Below are 23,568 nucleotides of genomic sequence, written 5' to 3'. Positions count from 1 at the left end.
GCATCTCCTCACATCTAGAAAAGCACTAAGTCCCTACATGGTGACGTCTGCTCCTCGTGACTAGCAGAAACCCTCTACAGAAGTATGTGTTTCATCACATGTACTCCTCCTTCACCAAGATTATATATATACTAATCTTCCCTCCTGCCTCTTTGGAACAGTTTCTCAGAGCTATCTGGGATGCTGTCTCCCAGGCCGCAGTCCTATTTTGCCCCAAATAAAACTTAACTCCTAACTCTCACATTCTGCATTTTTTTCAAGCTGACAACATAATCAAGCAGATATTTTTTGCCTAAGTTTTCTGCTAGTCTGGTGATGGTTACTGCTCGTCACGAGGAGCAGACGCCACCATGAAGGACTTTAGTGCTTCCCTGGATATGAGGAGATGTGAGAATTGGGCTCATAAAATCAGCTCCTGAAAATATCAAACTCTCTGAAGACTTGATCTGCCAGTTTTCCCCAGAGCACAGAGTGCCTCATTTCTGCTCTTCACCCTGAACTCCTTTCAGGGGGTATTGAAAGTCAGCAGCTGCAGCACCTGATTTAATCCTTGTAGAGGCAGATGGCAAGTGCCAATGGCAAGTGCAGATTTGTAGTTGACACCGTAAACTTCTGTTTAGTTAGAAATCTTCTCACTGATATAATATATAGTTGGACAAATGAATCTTTCAGCATCCTTTAGGTGACAGACCTGTTCTTTAGGGAACTAAAAGCAACTTTCTCTGGCAAATCTCTACAAACCAGAAATGTAAATACAGGCCCTGAGGACCTGAAATTGAGCCTAATTAGCTCAATCAGGCAAGACCAGAAACCGAGAAGAAACAAATGACAAAGTGGCAGTTTTAAAATTCAAACCATAGGGAATGCTCCCTCAGCCAAACTTACCAAATAGTAAAGTCTCAGTCATCTGAGAAAGCAACTTTAATGTATTCCAGCTCTTCTTTATAAACTAGTAAGTTTATATTGTAATACCTGACTCATAACTAAGGTGTTTTTTTTTTTTAAGTGAAGCCATGAGACCTCTAGCTTTGCCTGTTTATATTATGTCTGTGTACACATTGTATATATGAGATATCTCTACCTCTGGAAAGTATTATCAATACTGAATTTATAAAGAGCTCTATTTAATTTAAAAGAAAGTGCTTACAAACTAAATATAAAGAAACCGGCCAAAATGACTTTTCACGTGAACTGGGAAATATTCAATATTAAGTTGATACTTGATATTAAAGTTTCTTGATCTACTTATTATAGGCAAGTCTTTACAGTCATTAATATTAAGTATAATACTTTATTGTACCTCAATTTAATAGAAGTCAAATAAGAATTTCTTATAACTATTGCAAGGAAAACAACTAGACATGAGACTTTAAAGTAATTGTAAATGAGATAAGAGCTTTTGGGTAAACTCTTTAAAAATAAGTATATTTTAGAAATGTCTACTTAAAATGATCTTTACAGATATTTGGTAACTTAAAGTTCCAGAGTTGTGCTAATTTAAGTGATGGAGATTTATTGAATAGCTAGATAATTTCCAAAAAAATAAGATACTGAGACATCAATTACTAAACAGAGAAACTAAAGGTAATTAGGACTATTAATGAAAATGTTTGGTGCTACACTGAGATGTTCTATATAAGAAAACAAATGTTTTTTAGAAATTATCACTGGTATTTAAGGTCACCAATCTGCAGAAAGCTAATGTAAAAGACCGTTCATACTTGCTTACTTCTTAGTTTTCACTAGAAATTAAGTTTTTTAGGAATTGAAGGATTTTAACTTAAACAATGTAACTAAAGCTAATAGGAATAATAAGCATTTCAGTATACAGTAGGAAAGTAGAATATATGTTTTCAATAAAGAAGGTATGAGGAATGGAATTACATTTTATTGAGGAAATAATTTTATAAATGGTCAGAATTAACTAAATTTAGATTGAAGTTAAGTAAATGGATTTTATTGTTAAGGAAACTAGTATAAGACTGGAATTTGAACAAAATTTCTTAGAATGTTCCCTTTTAATAGCAGATTGTGTGAGTTTCTGTGCCCTTAAGTAATCTTTTTGACTTTGGTTAAATGAATAAGTATGGTTACATAGAGACCTATGATCCTGTTGTGTTTTGGAACCATTTTGATATTTTTTAACAAACTTCTCAAATATCAAAATCGAACTAAAGCTCTTTTAGCCTCCAGCTGACTCTGGGATGCTTCAAAGGAACATTTCTGAGACATCTCAGAGGAATGTTAAACTAAGTTTATTTGGTATGTTTAATTACTTCAGAAACATTGTCAAGTGATTGGAGATGAACTTTAGGTTATAGTGTAGGGATAAATGTTATTAATATAGATATTGCAAAATTTATGTGGAATCCCTAACATCTGGTATGTTCTGATATAATGTTATCAGTCACAATTCTAGTTATTATCCGAAAATGTTATGTCACAGAAATATCCGTTTCCTGCTAATTGCATTGTACTCAAATCTTTAACCATTCTATTCTGAGTTTTGTCTTTTATAGGCAATCATTATTAGGACTTCCCTGGTGGTGCAGTGGTTAAGAATCTGCCTGCAAATGCAGGGCACACAGGTTCGACCCCTGGTCCGGGAAGATCCCACATGCCATGCAGAAACTAAGCCTGTGTGCTACAACTACTGAGCCTGCAATCTAGAGCCCACGAGCTACAACTACTGAGCCCATGTGCTTCAACTACTGAAGTTCTCGTGCCTAGAGCCATGATCCACAAGAAGGGAAGCCATCGCAATGAGAAGCCTGCACACTGCAAGGAAGAGTAGCCCCCACTCACTGCAACTAGAGAAAGCCCATGTACAGCAAAGAAGATCCAACACAGCCAAATGCATAAATAAATAAATAAATAGTAATTTTTAAAAAATCATTATTTTACACTGATGCTTTTACAAAATGAAGATTTTCAAGAAGACTCATAAAAAGAACTTTTTAAACAAATATAAGTTTCTGATAGCTTTAGATAATACCATTGAACGGGGTAACAAATGACAAAACTCTAATGGAAAACATGATTACTTCATCCAGATCAATAGGAATTAATTACATGAGACTGAATGAACTGATGAGTATGATTTATAACTTCATGACTTTTTGGAAATACAGTAGCTAAAGCTTTGTTTTCCAGAAAAACCTTTTCTCTTATGTTGTGACCTATAACCAGTTGATAAAGTATACCTTTGGAAACAAAGATGAAACATTTATCTTTTTCTCTCCTCCTGATTCTTCCAGAATTTGGCTTCTCCAGCTGGTTCTCCCATGGATTTAATGGTTTATTACAGCTAGATTACAACTAGTTGTACTAATGATTGTTTTAATTTGTTCTGTTTCCAAATTATTTATGACTTGTGTCTTCCTGCTGCACTATGACTTTGTAATGTTACTACCTACATTACTAATATCCTGTCTATTTTATAAGATTGTTGTCTTTTACAGTACTCAATGTGGCCTCCAACAAAACTTATGATGGCTAAACATCTTGAGGAAATAGAACACATTTATAACTCTTACAGAATAATTGTAATAGTGTGATTCTAGACATGGGAAAAAGCAATAAGGGAAAACATTTCCTGGATCATAGTAGACTACTAAACCAGAGAATCCAGAGCATCTTTAATTATCAACAGGGCATAGTCTGGAAATTAGCACCTGGAGTGGCATATCAACAGGAATTTTCACCTGATCTGGGATAAGCCTCCCAGCGCCATGGGACAAAATTTGGTCATAAAGTATCTCCCAAATATTCCTGACCAAGAAAAGGATCTGAGAAATGGAATAGTTCCTGGCATATCAGTCACAGTCACCAGCGATTGCACCCCTCCAATGTGAGTCAGTGAGCCCTGAGGAAACTCAGGGTGTGAAAACATAGAATACCGGCCCCAGATAGCTGAGGTGCAGATCAAAGGAACGATTTCAGTGAGCCAAGACTCTTGCATCTTCCCGTACACAGAAAAGTGTTAAATTCCTTAACTTGAGATATCTGGTTTTCTTTAATTAACAATAATCTTTTGATGTTCAGACTACCTGCCCTTTGTTGCAAAACTTCTATGTAACCTGGTTCCCCGGCCCCCTTGCCTCCTCAGAGCAATTCTTTCGGGGTTACTTGAGATGGTGCCTCCCAGGCTTGAAGTCCTACAAATTCCCCCAGAATAAAACATAACTCTCAACTTTTAGGTTGCGCCTATTTTTTAAGTCAACAGATGCCAGGCTGGAAACACCTTCCCAACAGGTGGAAGGGGGAACTGCTCTCCAGCCCTGAGGCTGGGAGGTAATTTGCAGAGGTTCAGATATTGGGCTGGGCAGAAACCCTGGGGTTGGGGCACAGATGCCCCAGGACCCAGATGACTGTCACTGACGTTGACGACTCACACACAAGGGGAAAGGACTCAGGGCATCACAGGAGCACACGGAGGTGCAGTCCTGCTGACAGGTGAGACCCCCGGCCTCAGTCTGCGGGCTTGGAAAGGATGCCTCTGCTGCCAATGAACAGGATGGGGGTAGTGTAATCCTGGGCAGGAGATGAAAATTCTGAGTATTGTAATCAAGGGCAAGGCTGAGGATCCTGGGGACTGTAGCCCCAGGCCACACCGAGGATTCTGGGTACTGGGTACTGATTGGGGTGACAGAGGGGTGGTGGGGAGCCAGGAACACATATGGAGGATTCTGAGTACTGTAACCCCAGGATGGGGGGAAATGCTGAGGATTCTGGGTATTGTAGTCTGGGGCTGTGTCAAGGATCCTGGGTAGTGTAGTCCCAGAAAGGCAGGGCATGGGGCAAGCCAAGGATTCTGGGTACTGTAGTCCCAGATGCTGTAGTCCCAGGCCCTTCAGGATTCATGCGTCACCATCCTCGTTCACCATCTGTTTCGCTGAGGAGCAAGACTCACTGCTCCTCTCTTTGACATGCTTTTCCTGCGCGGGAAGGAGAGCTGGTCAAGGCTGGCCCTGTGGTGCGGTGGGTGAGGGCTGGTAGGGTGGGAAGCACTTGCGAGCCTCAGGTAGGTGCCGGAGTAACTGAGGCCCTTAGCGTGTTGAGCTAACAGCTTCTCCTTGGATGGGGGACGGGTGCCAGTGAACTTTGAGAGTCCTTTGGCAAGAGGTGGAGTACATTAGGCCAGAGCACTACTGTTACCGACCAGGGTTTTTGGCCTGACCCAATCAATAGAAATTGACTAGAGGCCAGACAAGAAATTCGGCAAGGCTTTATTGGGGCCCCTGCTGCAGCAAGGGAGGCGGGGGGATGGGGTGGAGGGGTGATGAGAACAAGCGACAGGTCCCCTTGCTTGCTCGCTCCCTGAGAAGGGGGGCAAGTTTATTCCTTCTATGGGGTGAGGGTAGGCGTGTGCCCAAGGTTAGGGCCAGAGGGGTGGCTTAGGTGTTTTGCCCACCCCTCTGGTAGTGGTGTGTGCAGGGGGCATGCTCAGTACTCTGCTTTTGCTCCCCACACAGTTTTTGCTTCAGGTTCTTCAAAAGTGCCAGCTGGGTTTTTTGGTCTCTTTATATCTTTTGGGTCCAGAATTTGCCGCAACTGCAGCCTGCAGACAGTTATTTTTAGTCCCATACACTTTCTTTGTATTTTGTTGCTTGAGGAGAGGTGTGTCCAGGTGCAAGCATTGCAGCACTGCAGCAAAGGGTCCCAGATCCCAGCCTGTCTCAATAGCATTGGTGGAGAGGGAGAGGGCATTTACATCCCTGAGATCTGGGGATTGAATACAATTCAGCTTCCCTCTTGCTCTGAGGCTCCAGACTTTGTTGTGGGAGAAGGGGTCAGGGACTTCGCTTGGGTATTTTGGGTGAGGACTGGGCTCAGGGTCGGGTTGGGGCAAGCTCTCCTTGGGATAGTCAGTCTTCTGCACGCGAGAAGGATGGGGCTACCATGAGTCCTAGCAGGGGTTTTCGAGATGCGGGTGGGGGGTGGGGCTTGACTTAAGGCAGTCATCCAAGGGAGGTTGGGTTGCTTTGGGAATGCAGGCGGCCTCTCCCCCCAGCCCTGCATTGGTAGGACTTCCCTTGGTTATTGGGATGGGGGTAGTAGTGGGGCCAGTGTTTTCAATGCCCCTGCAGCCTGCGAGATAATCACCAAATAACAGCTTTAACTTTTTATGGAAAAATTATAAACAGAACCCAGAAGTACCCCATGAACCCATCAACCAGATCTAACACGTTCCCTTGCGATTAATCTGGTTTGATCCAAATCCCCACCCATATACACTGAGAATTGTCGCAGCCATGCCTGTTGGTTAACAGCATGCCCTTTACAGTGAGAATTCAGATCTAGGCTCCATCACTTTGAGAAAGGTATTTAAACTCTCAGTTTCCTCATCTGAAAAAGATGGGTAAAAAATAACCACTTCATAGGATGGTTGTGAAGACTGAATGAGAAATTTTGAACAACACCAGGAACCATCTGTGGTGTATATTAAATGTTCAATAAGTGTTAAACATTATTAATAGCAAAACCTCCTTATTCCAAAGGCACAAAGAGGACAAACTTTCTGCTCAGTGTCAGTATCATGTCAGGATAGGTTGTGTTCTGATACCCACACTCTGGGTCTATTCTTAGGAAGCTACTCATGGTCCTTTTCTTCTCTGGCAGGACTAATACTTTCCCTCTCTCCCTCCCTCCCCCTCTTTTTCCAAGAGGAGGCCATTCCCCAGGCCTGGGAATTCCCAAGGACAATCTGAAGATCACACCCCTTTTTAGCCTCTAGTTCTACTTCCTCCAACCCCCTGCCAACCTGAGAGGACTCTACTGGGGAAAGGGAGGACAGCCTAGCCTCCAGTTGGTACTCCTTACCTCTTGCCTTCCTGCAGTGCCTTCTCTGCTCAAAACAGTGGGTGTCCTTTGCTCATGTTTGACATCTTGTGACCTGCACTGTCCCATCTGGGGCTTAGGGCCTCAGATGGTACTCAGTCAACCAGGCCTCTTCACAAGGAATATTCCCCAGATCTTATGCCGTCATTCAGTACTCTTCCATCATTGTCCCAGCATTCCTTCTCTCAGAACTTTATTCAGGCTGATGCATTCCTGGTATAGACAGGGTCTGGTGGAAAATGATTCAGTTAGCATCTACTAAGCAACCGTCCTGTCCCGGGTACTGGCTTTAAAATCATTGCCATATTTTATCCTCTCAACCAACCCACAAGTTAGAATTGGAATCTCCATTTTGCAGAGGAAAAAACAGTGTGTTAATGAGTTAGGATAATTTTTACTTTATGTAACATATCTGGGATCAGATGGACAAGGTTGTACAGCAAGGCTGCTTTTGGGTTTGGTTTTGTTCTAATAATCAGCTTTATTGAGGTATGACATTTCACTTTTGCTTATAGTATATGTAACAATGACACCATACTATTGTTTGGATTTGCATTTTTTTAAAATAAATTTATTTATTTATTGGCTACGTTGGGTCTTCGTTGCTGTGTGCAGGCTTTCTCTAGTTGTGGCGAGTGGGGGCTACTCTTCATTGTGGTGTGCGGGCTTCTCATTGCAGTGGCTTCTCTCGTTGAGCATGGGCTCTAGGGGTGCAGGCTTCAGTAGTTGTAGCTCGTGGGCTCCAGAGTGCAGGCTCAGTAGTTGTGGCGCATGGGCTTAGTTGCTCCACAGCATGTGGGATCTTCCTAAACCAAGGCTAGAACCCATGTCACCTGCATTGACAGGCGGAATCTTAACCACTGCCCGACCAGGGAAGTCCCTGCATTTCTTAAAATACAAGGGTGACTGACCACCTCTCAAATGTTTATTGGCTTTATTTATTTTTCTATTCTCTGGCCAAGATAATTCTCAAGGGATCAGGGGACATAGCATTTTATGAGTCATCAGCATACAATATATAGATGGTATTCAAAATCATGACAGTGAATGAAAGAGATTTTCCAAGGGCGTGAATGTAGTTTGACAGCCCTGGAGCCATCTAACCTCAGAAAGTCAGGGTGAGCCAGCAAAGGAGACTGTGAAGAATAGTCAGGAGCAGAAAAGGAAATCTGAAAGCCAAGTGAAGAAGAAAAGGACTAGCTAGGTGGAATGTTGCTGATAAGACAAGGAAGATGAGGCCAGAGAATGCTATTGGATTTAGCAAGCTGAAGGTCACTGGTGACTTGGCAAGAGTAGTTTCAGTAAAAAACTGTGAGTGAGAGGGGCGGATCCAACAGATGGGAAAATTTTGATGATGTAAAAGAGAGGAGGTAACAATTGCTGAAAAGATGTCCCTAAGTAAGGGCAGGAATCTAGTACACAGCTGGCTACAGAAGGCAGCAGGGATGACTCATTCAAAGTTATCAAGCCAAGTAGATGGGTATAGCTGATGACAGCTGGGTAGATGTAGCAGAAGCCTGTGAGATTCTCCTCTGGTTGTTTCTCTCTTGTCCCTATCAACTGACCAATGCCTCATTCTAAGAAAACCTTTAAACCACTGGGCAAGCCTCTCTTTTGTGGTCATGGAGTTGTAATGAACTTGTACAGGAGAGGTGGCGGGAAGGATCTGGGAAAGACTTTCCCTAGGGTAGGAAAAGACAGGATCAACATTGGATAGCAGCAGTTGCACAGCAATGGTGCCATTCTGCAGGATGCAGGAGAAACAAGGATTACAGTTTAGTTTTCACTTTGTGTTCCTTGATCAAATCACACAATTACCAATCTTTTATTTAGACCTTGCCTCCTGCAAGTACGAAAATATCTTCTAGCTAGTACTGTTAAATCTGTCAAGCTGACCAGCTAAGTAATGTACTAATAACCTAAGGCTCATTTATAATGAGGAGTCTGTACATTTCACCTTAAAAGGGTACAGGAAAATTCACTGGTTCACAAACATCAACTGCAACATCCTAAAGCCTGGAGACATTTAATTAGAAGGAACCAAAGTTGTCAGTGTACTGTACCTGGCTATCACCTCCCTTCAAGCAGCCAAGCTGGAGAGGTTATGGAATGCCATTAGAGTACTTGTCACAAAGAGAAACCTGACAAACACTTGACCCACGAAGTCAAGAGGACTGATGGTGCACGCAGACTGCTGTACCTTCTCTGGCTTTGGATTTGGGCCTAAGTCAATAAGCTATATGCACATCAGGAAAAGGAAAGACAAAACAAAACATGGACCTCTCTAGTGGTCCAGTGGTTAAGACTCTGTGCTACCAATGAAGGGGGCACAGGTTCAATCCTTGGTCAGGGAATTAAGATCCCACATGCCGCACAGCGTGGCCAAAAAAACCAAAAGCAAAACAAAACGAGAAAACCCTGCTGTAATCTTATAGGCTTCATGTGCCCATACGCAGTTTTACGCTAAATTTATTCTTACAATTCAGGCAATTAAAAAAAGTAACTCTAATTAAGGCACTCATAATTTTGGCCGATTGCTAACCTAAATGACCAAAATTGATAGATTAGCCCTGCACATCAACTGAGTCATGTTTTTGAGGAATGGGTATTCATTTATTTTCCACAGTAGCAAAGAGAAGTCAACTGTGATTCTGCTCCAAAACATGGAAACTGTAGTCCGCCACTGCAGAAGAAAACCCTATTAACATAAAGATTAAGACAACTGATCTAGAACTTCCCTGGTGGTCCAGTGGTATAGAATCGGCTTTCCACGGCAGGGGACGTGGGTTTGATCCCTGGTCAGGGAACTAAGATCCCACATGCCCCGAGGCAACTAAGGCCGAGCCACAACTACTGAGTTCCCATGCCTCAACTAGAGAGTGTGTTGTGGCAAACTACAGAGCCCATACGCTCTGGAGCCTGTGTGCCGCAACTAGAGAAGAGAAAACCCACACACCACAACTAGAGAGAAGCCTGCACGCCTAAAAAAAAAAAAAAAAAAACTGATCTACTGAACATCAGCAGCCCAACTGTTAATATGTACCTCAGTGGTGGGCAGATTTTTTTCTATGAAGTGTTTTGCAGGCCCTATGGTCTCACTTGTAACTATTCAACTCTGCTACTGTATGGCAAAAGCAGCAAAAGACACATAAGTAAATGTGTGGTTGTACCCCAATAAAACTATTTATGGACACTAAATTTTAATTTCATATAATTTTCACGTGTCATGGATACACTTCCTTTGATTATACTCGTATTTTCAATTAATGTTTAAAATGTAATAACCACTCTGCTCACAAATGCAACAAAATCTGGTGACAAGCCAGATTTGACCGGTGGCCCTGTTCTACCTAACACACAATTTCTGGTCACTGATGATGACCACGTATCCAAATTTCTGTCAAGTTACCCAACACAGACAATCTACACAGAAGATTAGAGATTCGTTCCGAGATCCTTACAGCAGAAAGCAAACAACTGTTACTGCCCTTCTGGAGGTTTAACAGACTCTCTAGGTCCCTCAGCCCCTGGCTATGCCTGAAAATCCTCCAGGTAGAACACACCCAGCGAGCGGAAAATGCAAGGCTTCAGAAAACGCCATCAAATCAAGGTGGACAAAACACTGGGCAGACACTACAGAGCCCCCTGCCTTCAGGCAGAGCCGCCAGACAGGGGCTCCACGAGCCGGGTCACACCTTTCCAACATGTCCCCCAGCTCTGCCCCGGCTCCTGCCGGCGTCCCGACCTCGGCAGGTTAAGCGCCAGCCACAGAGGTCAAAAGACGCCCCGGCCGGGTCTGGCGCTGCTTCTGACGGGGCCGCAGACTCCGACCCACACATACACACCCGACCCGGCCGCGCTCGGCGCCCCAGGACACCCGGTCCCTCCGGAAAAGCCGCTTGTTCTGTCTCCTCCCGGGCACCACGGGGCGCAGAAAGCCTCCCCCGGGCAGTCAGGACATCCTCCTCCCGCAAGGAGGGCAAAATGAGAAACGAGATAAGCAGAGAGAGGCCCCAGGGAGGAAGCCGCGCTTCCGATCACCCCCGCCCCCCCGCACACACGTCAGCGACTCAGACCACCCCTCTCACCGCGACGCGGGCGCGCCCGCGGGGCATCCCAGACACCAAGATTCCGGAGTCTCGCGGGACTTCGCTGTGCCGCGGCGCTCAGGTATGGAGACATCTCGCGGGAGCTCCCCGCCGGTGCGGAAGGGTCAGGCTGCCCGGCGGCTCCGCCCCCGCCTTCACGGTCCGCAGGGCCGGTCTCGCGCAAGCACGCGCGTGGTGGCGGCGGCGGCGGCGGAGGCATGGGGCTGAGTCGGGTGCGGGCCGTCTTCTTCGACCTGGACAACACACTCATCGACACGGCCGGGGCGGGTCGGAAGGGCATGTTGGAGGTAACGTCCCGGTTCCCGCTTCCCTCGGGCGAGCCCGGCGCCCCGCCCCGCGCGCTCTCTCGCCCCCGGGGGACCCCGGCCCGGTGCCCCGTCGCGACTCCCTCCCGCCGGGGCCCCTGGTCCCCGAGGCCCCTCGTGCCGGGGGACCCCGGCGGCGGCCCCGCGCGGAGGGAGCGGGGAGGCTGCGAGCGGAGGGCGCTCCCCGCCCTCGGGCTCCCGGAAGGATGTCGCCAAACTGCCACGAGGGCACAGAAAAGCGGCCGCGCGCGAGGCGCCTGGCTTTCTGTCGGCACAGGGTCCGGACCTGCCGGGACGAGCGCGCGCCCGGCTCTCTCCGGGACTGACCGCGGGAGGGTGGTCTCCCGCCGCGTGGTCTTCGCTGGACCCTGGAGCCTGGACTTGAGCGACTCGAGGGCGTTTCCTCCTTGGGAACTCCCGGCCGGTGTTCCTGCTGGGGGGGGGGGGGGTGACCCTCCGTAGGTTTACTCTCCCGAGGCCTTGCTCCGCAGCGTCCTCCCCTTTCCGTACCTACTGATGCTCTTTCCGACCTTTCCCGTGCTCTTCAAGACCCGAAGCCGCCGCTGCTTTCTTCCCTCCGCATTCAGCTTTAAGGAGAAAACTAAGGATTCCGCTATCTGAAAAACCCACTTTCGGAAGCGAATCCTTCCAGCCCTAAGTGCCCCGTTCTCTCCGTGCTTCCTTAGTGAGGTTGTGTCTCCCTGGGTCTTCAGCCTCTTCATCCTCTTTCTTGGTGCATTCCACTCCTGCTGCATTTTCGAATCTGTCGAATACTCACTCTTCTATTTTTTTTGATAAAGGTGTCTTTACGTTCTGTTATGATACTCCATGGGCAATGTAATCAGTGTTCAATCACATATAGTCAGCTTGCAGATTTCTTGGGTTTGAATCTTGGCTCCACAATGTACTCTGAGATCTTGGGCAAATAATTCAACTCAGTGCCTCCGTTTCTCATCTGTATTACAGTACGACACTAGGGCCAACTTCAAAAGACTGTTTTGGGAAATTGAGATAATGTGTATAACAATTTAGCAGAGTGATTCTCCAAAATACGGATTGGAAAAATGTTAACTATTATTTTATACAATTTTTGCCAAAAGAAAAAAATGTCACAAACCTGTGTCAGTTTTTGAAGTAAAAGAAAAAAAAAAAGCACATGTGAATAATTCATGCAGAATCTTTTAAATATCCAATACTTTAAAAAGAACGCCTCCCTTGGACCCTTCTTCTCCACAAGATACTACCTCTCTTGACAGCCATGTTTTTCAAGAGAAATCTCTATCATTATCTCCATGTTTCTACTTCCTATTTATTCCCAAATCCACTGCAATGTATCTTTTTTATTTTTGCCACTAGATTGAATTAGACTCACCATCATTAGGCACCTCCCAAATTGCCAGAATCCTGGGCATGTTAAGTCTCTCTTAATGACTTTATCTAGTCATTACATGCTGTTGGCTGTCCCTTTCATCTCCATGCCTTTGATCTTGACCTCAGGGGCACCAGGGGTGCTGTATTGCCTCCAGTATCTCTAGCTGCAGACTGTACAAATTTACCTGTGTGTTCTTGGCACGGCAGGTCCAGTGTGTTGTAATGAAATCCTTGTTTTTGTCCAATTCTTTCTATAGGCCGAGCGTGTAGGCTTTAAAATCAGGCAGTTAAGCTTGAATCACAGCTCTCCCAATACCTAGCTGAAAGCACCCGAACAAGTTAGGTAACCACTCTAAGCCTCAAATCTTCAAATAGTGATATTTTAATAGTGATATCAGTTCTCAAAAAGCCTATCAGCTAGGTTTAATATAACGCATAGGAAGTACGTAGAGTCCAGTGTATCAGAATTATAGCACTGTCCACTCTGTCACCAAGTCTGTCCTCTCCTGCACAACCCCTCTGCCCTTGTCTTAGTCAAAGCTGGAGTTGTCTCTCATCTAGACAGTCACAGTGGTCTTGATTCTAGGCTTACCATGTGCAATTCATCATCCACATTCCTACCACAGCAAAATTTCTAAAACAAAAGTATTTCTCACAGGTCTTTACACCCTCCCTTATATCAGCTCTGTGTCTTGTTCGGGTATCTTTTAATGTTTGTCAAAGGATATTACAATTAATTTTTGTAACTCAAGGCACCCAGACTGTCTAATTCATCTTGTTTGACACAGGGTAAATGTTGAATGAATGTTGAATGGATGGATAAAAGTCCAGTTCTCCACGCTTGGTTCTCTACCATTTGCTTTATTTATTTATTTATTTACTTATTTTTATTTATTTATTTATTTTGCTGTGCACTGGCTTTCTTTTTAGTTGCGGTGCGTGGGGGCTGCTCTTCGTTGTGCTCGGGCTCCTCATTGCCGTGGCTTCTCTTGTGGAGCACGAGCTCTAGACTCATGGGCTTCAGTAGTTGCAGCACATGGGCTCAGTAGTTGCGGCTCACAGGCTCTAAAGCACAGGGTCAATAGTTGTGGCGCACGAGCTTAGTTGCTCTGCGACATGTGGGATCCAGGGATCGAACCCATGTCCCCTGCATTGGCAGGCAGATTCTCTGCTTTTTTTTTTTTTTTTTTTGGCACACGGGCTTAGTTGCTCCGTGGCATGTGGGATCTTCCTGGAGCTGGGATCGAACCCGTGACCTCTGCATTGTCAGGCGGATTCTTAACCACTGTGCCACCTAGGAAGCCCGGCAGGCAGATTCTCAACCACTGCGCCACCTAGGAAGCCCACCATTTGTTTTGTAAATATCCTATGAAATGCGTAGAATTAGCTATAGGAGGATCTAAGATTACTTTATCATGTAATGCAACACCCACAAATGTTGGCCTATTCAAAAGTAACATAGCAGCTTTCTGAATCACTCTGAATGATTTATGAAAGGAGGAAGGGGGAAAGGTCCAGCCATTGCCTTGGGCTTGAGGAGAAGGAGTCATATACTGACTGTATATCAGCTGTAATTTTTTTTTCTTCAATGCCTCTCTCTTTTTTTTTTTTAGTTTTTATAAAATTTTTAAAGGTTACCTTCCAGTTACAGTTATTACAAAATATTGACTATCAGCTTTAATTTTTTTTTTTAAACCATCTGGGAAGGATTTCTTTCCACCCCCTTCAGGCTTGTCTTTCAGTGTCACGACTCAAGAGGAGGCCTTCTCCAGAAAATTGGGGTTTCTCAGAAAACAAAGCAAAAAGATTTATGCATTTTTGAGTTTACTTTCTAATGAAGATGACAGCGAGCATAATAAATGTGCTTTTATTTATAAGTATGTTAGAAAAAGTGGAGGAGAGAAAGAACTGCAGTTTTAAAATAGGTTGGTCAGATTAGGCTACCTTGAGTAGATGATGTTTGAACAAAGACTTGAACTAAAAATGACAGGAGGGCTGTTTGAATTGTTAGTCTGTATGCCGCCATCGTGTTTTGCGAGCATGTATTTCTAAATGTTTTATTTAGAATTCAGCCACTTCATGTCTTAATCATGTGTGTTACATGGTTCCCACACTAGCCCTTGAAAAGGCTAATCACAGCTAAGCACTAGCACTGATGGTGTTAACTTTTAAGTCTGCGTCCAGAAAGTCCAGAAAGTAGGCGGTAGAACGGAGTTTCCTTTTTGTATGTGTTGTGATACAGCCTTAAATAGAGTTTGGAAGTAGATGGAGTTTGAGTATATTGTGTGTAGAAATTGGTGTCCCCTCTCTCACGATCTTAGGGCTCCCTTCTTCAGGCCTGTAGATGCCTAGAGGGTTCATTCTACTCAGAATCCTTTTCAGGCCTGACTTACCCTTACACAAATTGTTATCACATTTCTAAATTAGAGATCTTTTCCCTCCATCCCCAATTAAATTAAAACTCCCATTCTCTCAGTGCAGGTGTTAGGAGAGTTTGCACCAATAATGTGGACTAATTCACCTTAGGTGTTATTTCTGTTTGAACTAATATTAATATGTGAATGACTGATAAACATCTTTCCAAAAGATGTTAATATTATTAAAATACCACTTGTTATCCCAAATGAATATGTAATTAGTCGCTGTGTGACGTAATGGCAAAGTTAATTCAGGGAATGTAATGGGAAACAGTTTTGAAACTTGCAAGCAGTGTGTCTCTATGAGAATCTCCCCTTTCAAGTGAGCTAAACTGCTTTTCAGATCCCAAGAAAGCGCTTCATGAATTGCCAATTACAGTTTCCAGGACATTGGATCTTCATTGGAAGCTCTTATTTACTGTGAGCCGGTTCCTGTTGAATCACGAGTACTGTGGAGTCCTAGAGGCCTGTGTCCTTTTATTGTGTAGCAGTAGCATTGCTAAAACTGTGTAGTGACCTTCAGTCATAGCTCAGGAGTAATTCAGTTGACATTGCTGGAAAAGATGGTGACATAACTGTGGAGATTGAAAAGGCTTGATTTGTTCATTGAAATTTAACTTTATAAGGCAAAAACTTTCCGTATTTTGCCTTCACCTAAAATTATTAGGGCTGGTATATTTTTCTTGGACTAGTAAGACTTTTCATAACTATTACGTTTTGTGATTAACACAGCCTGAAAAATATTTCCTTTACTTTTGATGTGGTTTTTATGCTCTGAAGGAAGACTGTGTCTGTTCAGCTCTTTTCCCGTTTCAGTAGGTGAGTTGAGTGTCTGGTGTGAGTAGCAGATCATTTATTCCCTGCAGAGTTTAGAGTAACACAGCCTAACTTGTTTGACTGCTTTGCTTCAACAACAGAGAATTTTTAGCCCCAGCTGTGTGCATTGCCTTCATCCTCAAAGATCCAAAACTGCTTTGGCGTGATTGACTTCCCCCAGATGTGCTTGGAACAGGGGGCTTCAAGTGCAAGTAGGTCAATTGGCAGGTGACCCTAGGAAGCACCATAGTGGGTGGTGGAGCCAGACAGGGAAGGCAAGGAACCTAATACAGGCTGTGTTCACCAGCAGGTAACTGTGTGAACAGTTGGGGACTCTGGGAGACACCTGCGGACTTACCCTACTTGTCCCTTCCAAGGGGCAGCCCACCAATTCTGCTTCTTATTGGTTGAGAGCTGCTCCTCAGGCTATTCTCTGGCTCCCGCCTGTGCTCATGGGTGCCCCTGTGGCTAGATAAAGCCCTCAGGCAGAGAAGCCCAAGTACAGTACTTGAAGTATAAAGCCATTGGCGAGTGTGGGAATAAGGTGTGCCAAGGGAGTTTGGGTAGCACCCGCTGCAGCCTGTCCAGCCTCATCTCTAGCATTCTCCCTCACATGCCTTCTGTGGCGGCTGAGCTCAGCTTCTTGCCTTTGCCAGTTCACAGAATTCCAAGTACTGCATCTTTGTGCTGTTCCTTCTGTCTAGAATGGTTTTTTCCTCCTCCCATTCCCACCTTTGGGCTTGGTAATGCCTAGGTTTAAATGTTCCTTCCTCTGCCCTCCTTACCCAGCAGCCCTGGGGGTTGCTCCTTACATTTTATTTCCAGTTTTTCAGATAACTGTCAAGGCTCTCAACCAGTGTTTGTGATGGTTTTTTTCCCCACCAGATAAGTTCATGAGGACGAGGGGTGCAGTCTCCAGTGCCGAGTACATAGTGTAGAGGCAAGCATGTGGCCTGTGGAGTAGGCAAGTGTGGGTTTAAATCTCAGCTGGACCAAGTTATTTATCGGTTCTGAACTTCCCTTTCCTAATCTCAAAAAGGAAGCTCCCTTGCAGAGTTGTAGAAAGGATTAGAAATAACGTGTGTGAGCTTTGGGCGTAATGAGTTGCCATGTTAACGTCTTGGTAAATGTTAGAAGACGGGCCAAATGGACAAGGACCTAATATAATAAAAAGTCAAGATAAAGAGCTATGGGAACATAAGAGGGGTTATGATAAGGGATTCAGAACCAGTGTGACAAAGGGGGAGACTCAGAATTACTTGAAGTTTTTTATCTGGAAAACTGGGTTTGGAAGAAGCACTGTCATTAAACTGCTGAGGTCACAGAACATGCTCAATTCCATTAGAGCTACATACACGTTTTCAAAAGGACAGAATGGGTCCCCTTTTATATGGTGATTAATTTAGGCCTTCAAAACGGAAAGTGGGTATAGATGAGGAAAGGTTAGGTAAACTAGCGTTATTTCTGGAAGAGTCTAAATATTGGTTGTTAGAAATTTTATATTTTACTAAATATAAGCACAGTTTTATTTTCACATGTTCATGACCAGAATGAAAGGTGGTAGACTTAAACTGACAAATGAGGGATTTTTATTAGCTATATATAAAGAATCAGAAGAAATTGGTGAAAAATGTGAATGAGTTGTCTAGAAAGGTTGGGAGATCTTCACTCTGGTGTCTTGAGAAATAAGACCAATTCCCACCAGAAATGGTGTGGTAATAGGGTTTCCTTAAGGCAGAGGAGTGGAGTTAGAATCTGTCTCTGCTCCGGGTTTATAGGCTCACAGCTTCTCAGGGCATGAGTATTAAAGACATGAAGTGTGTTGATGGAGTTATTTTCCTTTATTTAGGTGATAAAACTCTTACAATCAAAATACCATTACAAAGAAGAGGCTGAAATCATCTGTAACAAAGTTCAAGTTAAACTCAGCAAGGAATGTTTTCATCCTTCTAATACCTGCATTACTGACCTCAGGACTTCACACTGGGCAGAAGCAATCCAGGAAACAAAAGGTGGTGCGGCCAATAGGAAATTAGCTGAAGAATGTTATTTCCTGTGGAAATCTACACGTTTACAGCATATGACACTAGCAGAAGATGTCAAAGCCATGCTCACTGAACTTCGAAAGGAGGTCCGCCTACTTTTATTAACAAATGGAGAACGACAGACCCAGAGGGAGAAGATCGAGGCTTGTGCCTGTCAGTCCTATTTTGACGCTATTGTTGTAGGTGGAGAGCAGGAAGAGGAGAAACCGGCACCTTCCATATTTTATTACTCCTGTGATCTCCTTGGAGTACAGCCTGGGGACTGTGTGATGGTTGGTGACACACTAGAAACTGATATACAAGGAGGCCTCAATGCAGGGCTGAAGGCAACTGTCTGGATAAATAAAAATGGAATGGTGCCAGTGAAGTCCTCCCCCAGGCCTCATTATATAGTTTCTTCTGTGCTGGAATTACCTGCTCTCTTACGAAGTATAGACTGCAAAGTCAGTGTGTCTGCTTGAAGCACAGGAAAGTGTATGCTTACGAATTTTAGGGTCAAATTACAGGGTTTGAACTAAGAAAAATTAAGGCATTCTATATACTGTGATCCAATTCTGAGGATAATTATACTTGTCGTGTAATGGCCAACCAACCACTGACTGGTATTTATATCTGAAAATGCAGAATACATTCATACAAGTTACTTTTAGTAGTGTAATCCAGAAAACCTGAGGAAATATATTTGTTAATCTGTGGCTTGAGATTTTTTAAAATTATTAATCTGTTAGCGTCTTGGATCTGTGAAGATACCAAGGAAGATAACTTACTTATATGTGGATGCACAAATACAGATCTTATGTTTTGGCTTAAAAACAGGTATTTTTAAAAAAATAGGTATTCTAAAACATATATAAATAGAGATTTATTAGAGCAGTTGGATCTAGTTAATATAAAATAAGTACCAAGTCACTTGCAAATCAGGGCATTTCAGGGTGAAATTATTTTCATATTTTCTGTTTTTAAAACATGCACCATATTTTTGCCTATTTTGAATGTATACTTCTCTTATGAATCTCATTTTTCTGCATTACCTTTTGAGGGGTGGGGGGGATAATTTTCATATGGTGTGTACTTGACCAATAAATTCCTCCAGTAAAAAAGCTGTTAAAATCAGCATATGGTGCTCCTTTTCCATTACATTTTCACAAGTTTCCAGAGCGAGCTTATAGGTTCCTGTTAATCTTTACCTCTTATGGAAGTACTTTCACTGTCTTTTCCCACGTATGCAATGGGGTTGAGGGACCAGCGTGTCTTGGTGTGGATGAGTGCAAGCCACATGGCCCCAGAAGGGGCCTCCTTCTGTGGCCGCATCAGAGGGGAGTTGCCTTGATGTGGCCTAATCACGCTGCCCCATGAGTGGATAGTTTCACCTTGTCTGCTGACTGGATGGTTTCAGCCTTATGATAAAAACTAATAGAACATTGGGTTTTGCTGTGAACCACTTCCAGAGTGCCATTTTAATACTTGATTGGCTCTTTTTGGTGTTACCATCTGCCTTAAATCTGTTTTTCAGATTTGGGGAACTATGTCATTGTTCCACAAATTTCTATATCCATTTTCAGAGTTTGCTTTGAGCTTACTAATTAAAACTCCATAGGGAGGCATCTTGCAACTAGAAAAATTTCTCAATACCATTGGGCTGGAAAGTCTCGTGATTTTTGCCAACCAAACTTAGAGTAAAATGGTTAATTAAGGAAAAAAGAAATAATGATTTGGGTTGTTTTCTGTCAGGTTTTTTGTTTGTTTTTGTTTTTTTAACTTTTGTATAGGAAACTAGTGATGTAAAATGTTGGATTGTTGGGGTATATGGAACTCTGGCTCCTTCACGTGTCCTACCAAGAACAGGACTCTCTGCCATTTTGCATGTGCCTGTTGTGCTTACTTCTCTTAATTTTTAAAAATGTGATTGTGTCCTTGACTGCCCAGAGTGCTGTCCCTCTAAAGCTGAATGTTTGTGAACGGGGAACATTTGTGTATATCTCTTCCAGGTACAGTGTCCATGTGACCTCAATTACATTGTAGCTGTTTAAAAATCCTTAAGTTGGAGGATCTTGACAGGAAAGCAGTTGTGCCATGATTTCTCTAGTGGGCCGAGTGTGATGCTGAGGGTGTGTCCTTTCACCTCGCCTGCAGGAGTATTACATTTCACTTGCACCCTTCCTTAGGGAAGGACTTTGTGGTTTTCTGCCTTCTGAGTAGAATGTTATAGAAGTTATTAAGAAATCTTGGAATAGACCTGTTATTAATCATGTTTTTGTACTAGAATAATATTGTATTGTTTTCCATAGTTTCCCATACTCGTACAAAGCCATAAATTCTCACTTGTCCAGAGGCTCTCCCACACATTGTCATTACAGAGGAAGGCCTGGAGTAGACACGCGTGGACACTGCCCCTGGAACACTGACACAAAGTTGGACGTTTTCTGGTTCCCTACACAGTTCCATCCACTGGTGCCTGAACGTCTTAGATATGGTGGTGCCCAGGACCCAGCGAGTATGAATATTGTGGGAAGGACACTTTGCTTAATTACAGAGGTGCTTGGTTTAGCACTTTCAGATTTCTTTACAACCCACAGTAGGAAACATTTTCTATCACAACCCGTTAAACACATTTATAGTGAACATTTAGTTAATATCAATGTGTGTATATTAAATACAGTTTTATATATTTAACAAACTACTTTCTTGCTGTGCTTGATGCTCAGGTTTTTTTCATTCCATCCTTTTTTAAATCAGGGAGTATATTTTTTTCATTTTTGAACAAGTACTATTTGTGGTACAGAAATCAAAGAATGAAAGGGTGAATAGCAAAAAGCCCGCCTCATCTCTTCCAGCAATGCGCCTGACCTAAAGGCCCCTGCTGTCAGCAGTTTCCTATGTATCTGCCTATATAGGTAGGTATGAGTGTATAGAATTCCTCTGATTCAGGCAGGTTTTTACTCCTGCTTTTCGGTTTTAGGGAGCCACGATCTTGCTAAGAATCTGATTAAAAAAGAGTCCTGAAGCTTCTGTGAGTTGCTCATGTTAGAAGCGTACATCTTTGGTCTCAGCCACCCGCTGTTGATGAAGGCGATGGTTCCGTTGATTTTCACTGAGCCAGTTGTTGACTTTGAGATCAGTACGGCTGTGAAGCCTTTGCTCTGGCCCCAGTCTAATTGCCCTCTTCTGGCGCATATCACCATCCTGGTTATGCCCTTTGCTTCTTAAGTTGGATGTCCTGTGCCCTGTGTGTTCCCTTTTTTGATTTATTCCTTTTGGTGTCATGCATCCTTGAAAAGTTTCCTGTAAATGTGAGATAAAAATATTCAGATCTTAAGTGTCTGAAAATGCCTTTATTCTCTTCTCCCATGTTTAGCAGTATGTAGTTGGAGATCATTCAGAATTTCAAAGGCATTGCTCTGTGGTCTAGCAGCCACTTTAAGTGACAATTTTCTTTTTCTCTTGAAGCTCCTAGAGCTTTGGTTTTTCCCCAGTGGTCCATGATGATGTACCTTGCTGTGTTTTCATCCTCTACCCTTGGCACTCTTGAACCTTTACAAACAAAACCTTATGTTCTTCGGTCCTGGAAAAATGTAATTACTTAATTGATCATTGCTTCACCACTGTGTTTCCCGCTTTCTTTTTCTGAAACTCCTGCTATTTGGATGTTGGGCCTCCTCTACTGACCTTCCACTTCCTTTTCTCTCCTATTTTTCTGTCTCTTATTTTGTTCTACTTTTTGGAAGCTTTCTTCAACTTTACCTTTCAATCCTACTGATTTTTTTTTTCCTGCCTGCCATCATGTATTTTAATTTCCAAGTTTTTTTGGTTTCCTAAATGTTCCTTCCTAATAACATTGAGTTTTGTTTTGAGTGGACTATTACTGCTCAAAAAATTATTGTAAGTTTTTGAAGAATCCACGGGATCTACTGTATCTCCGATGTTGATCTGACCTGTTTATTTAGGTATGTTTGTTCACATTAGAGGCTTTCCTTAAATGCCCAGTGAACCTTGTTTATCACAAGTAAGAGAAAAGGATGAAAATGCTGATTGGAAGCTCTGCACGAGTGGATGGGGCTTGTAGACTCAGAGGTTCCTTTTTTATAGGGTATCTGGGTAGGCAGTTACTTGAAGAACCCCTGGCTGCGAGGGAGTTCCCTCTTTGTATTTGGAACACCGTTTACCGCATCCTCCTTAACTCAGCTCCCTCTTCTCCTTCAGGACTGAGGTATCTTGTGGTATCAGTGCCTGAATCTTTGGAGGAGTCGCTGTACACCTCATGGTTTCTCAGCTTTTCCCACTGCTGGTCTAGATTCAGCTTTCTTGAATCTACTAAATCACGCACTTGTGTGCCTGCTTTCCAGCTTCCACAATTTTGTTCTCAGTGCCTGTTTTCTTGGTTCGTGTGTGGGGGTGTGTGTTTAAATTCCTTTATGATAGTTTCTGCTGCGTTTGGGGTAGAAGCAATATTAGATGTGTACTTCCTTCTTTTGCCTTCTTTGTGGAAGCTGTTGTTTAGTAGTCTGTGTTCAATGCGGGTCAAGTCCCACAAAACCAGTCCTGTGCCTCAGTCACTACCCACAGCTTGAGAAAGGCTGTTCATTTGAAGTGAAGATTTACAGCATGCCTGCAGCTTTTTTTTTAAATTGTATCTGCAGCTTATTTTTTAAGGTCCTTTCCCCAACGTCCTTATTCTCTGTATTCTTGTATACAGCATTCCTTCTTTGACTTTCATCCTGATGGCAGGTCTCCTTATGGCCCTATGTTCCTGAATTTTCAACTTTGCTTATACATAGATATTTATTTTGATTGGCAACTGTTCCTGTGATCACTTCTAAGATTTATATTTCTTTATAATCAAATCCTTCTGAATGCAATACATTCAGTTTATACTTTTACAATGAAGTTTAACAGTACAGGGGATTCCCAGGTGGTCCAGTGGTTAGGACTTGGCACTTTCACTGCCACGGCCCTGGGTTCAATCCCTGGTCAGGGATTAAGATCCTACAGACCAAGCAGCATGGCCCAGAAAAGTCACATGACCTTGGTGGGTCAAAACCATTTTTTTTTAACCAGTGTTCACATATATAACATTGACAGTACAGTTATTTCCGTGGATTTCTTGGAAGATGTCGTAATTTTTTCTTTTTTTCTGGGCATCAGCCTAACCTATGGATAAGATCCTCAACGTAAGCTTTTTTAAAGTGACAGATGATAAATGACTTAATTGGTTTACTGAAATGGAAATGAAGAGTGACTGCCTTGTGGATACAAGAGTTTCTTTCTGGGGTGACGAAAATTTTCTGGAACTAGATAGGGGTGATGGTTTCACAGCATTGTGAATGTACTAATGCCCCTAAGTTGTACAATTTTAAGTGATTTAAAAGTTAAATTTTATGATGGTTTATTTGTTGGTTTATATCACCCATATTATACTTGCTGAGTTCCTAATAATTAGAGATGTGTGTTTAATCTTTTTTGTACATCTCCCAAGCTTGTTTCAAGCTTGTGCTTGAAAACATAATAAAGTAAATAAAATAATAGTTTGCAAAGTACACTTTGAAAGTCACACATTGTGCTTCACTGAGTGTCCAGCAGATGTCATTGAAATAAGGTATTTACGGTGCTCCTCTGACAACAGCGCCATTGCTACACTTAACTCCTTGGAATGAGCAAATTTTGTGGA

At 43.1% G+C, this 23,568-nt stretch overlaps 1 protein-coding gene and 1 long non-coding RNA gene across 2 annotated transcripts; one reads left to right on the top strand and one right to left on the bottom strand.

The window, feature by feature from the left end:
- Positions 1–5,264: 5,264 nt before the first annotated feature.
- On the bottom strand, positions 5,265–10,995 carry LOC130832966 (uncharacterized). Its single transcript, XR_009048405.1, has 3 exons — positions 10,929–10,995; positions 6,823–7,069; positions 5,265–6,090 (listed from the first exon to the last, which is right to left on the bottom strand). It is a non-coding gene; the product is annotated as an uncharacterized LOC130832966 (long non-coding RNA).
- A 33-nt stretch (positions 10,996–11,028) lies between these two features.
- Positions 11,029–19,013, top strand: NANP (N-acetylneuraminic acid phosphatase). Its single transcript, XM_057702089.1, has 2 exons — positions 11,029–11,236; positions 17,708–19,013. The coding sequence occupies exons 1-2, from the start codon at positions 11,147–11,149 to the stop codon at positions 18,362–18,364; spliced, it is 747 nt and encodes a 248-aa protein (XP_057558072.1). The 5' UTR covers positions 11,029–11,146; the 3' UTR covers positions 18,365–19,013.
- The last annotated feature ends 4,555 nt before the right edge of the window (positions 19,014–23,568 follow it).

The sequence above is a fragment of the Hippopotamus amphibius genome, chromosome 12 (genome assembly GCF_030028045.1).
Source record: "Hippopotamus amphibius kiboko isolate mHipAmp2 chromosome 12, mHipAmp2.hap2, whole genome shotgun sequence".
In the NCBI taxonomy this organism is placed as follows: domain Eukaryota; kingdom Metazoa; phylum Chordata; class Mammalia; order Artiodactyla; family Hippopotamidae; genus Hippopotamus; species Hippopotamus amphibius.
The sequence above is the reverse complement of the archived record's forward strand: the minus strand, read 5'-3'. Positions and strand labels throughout refer to the sequence as shown.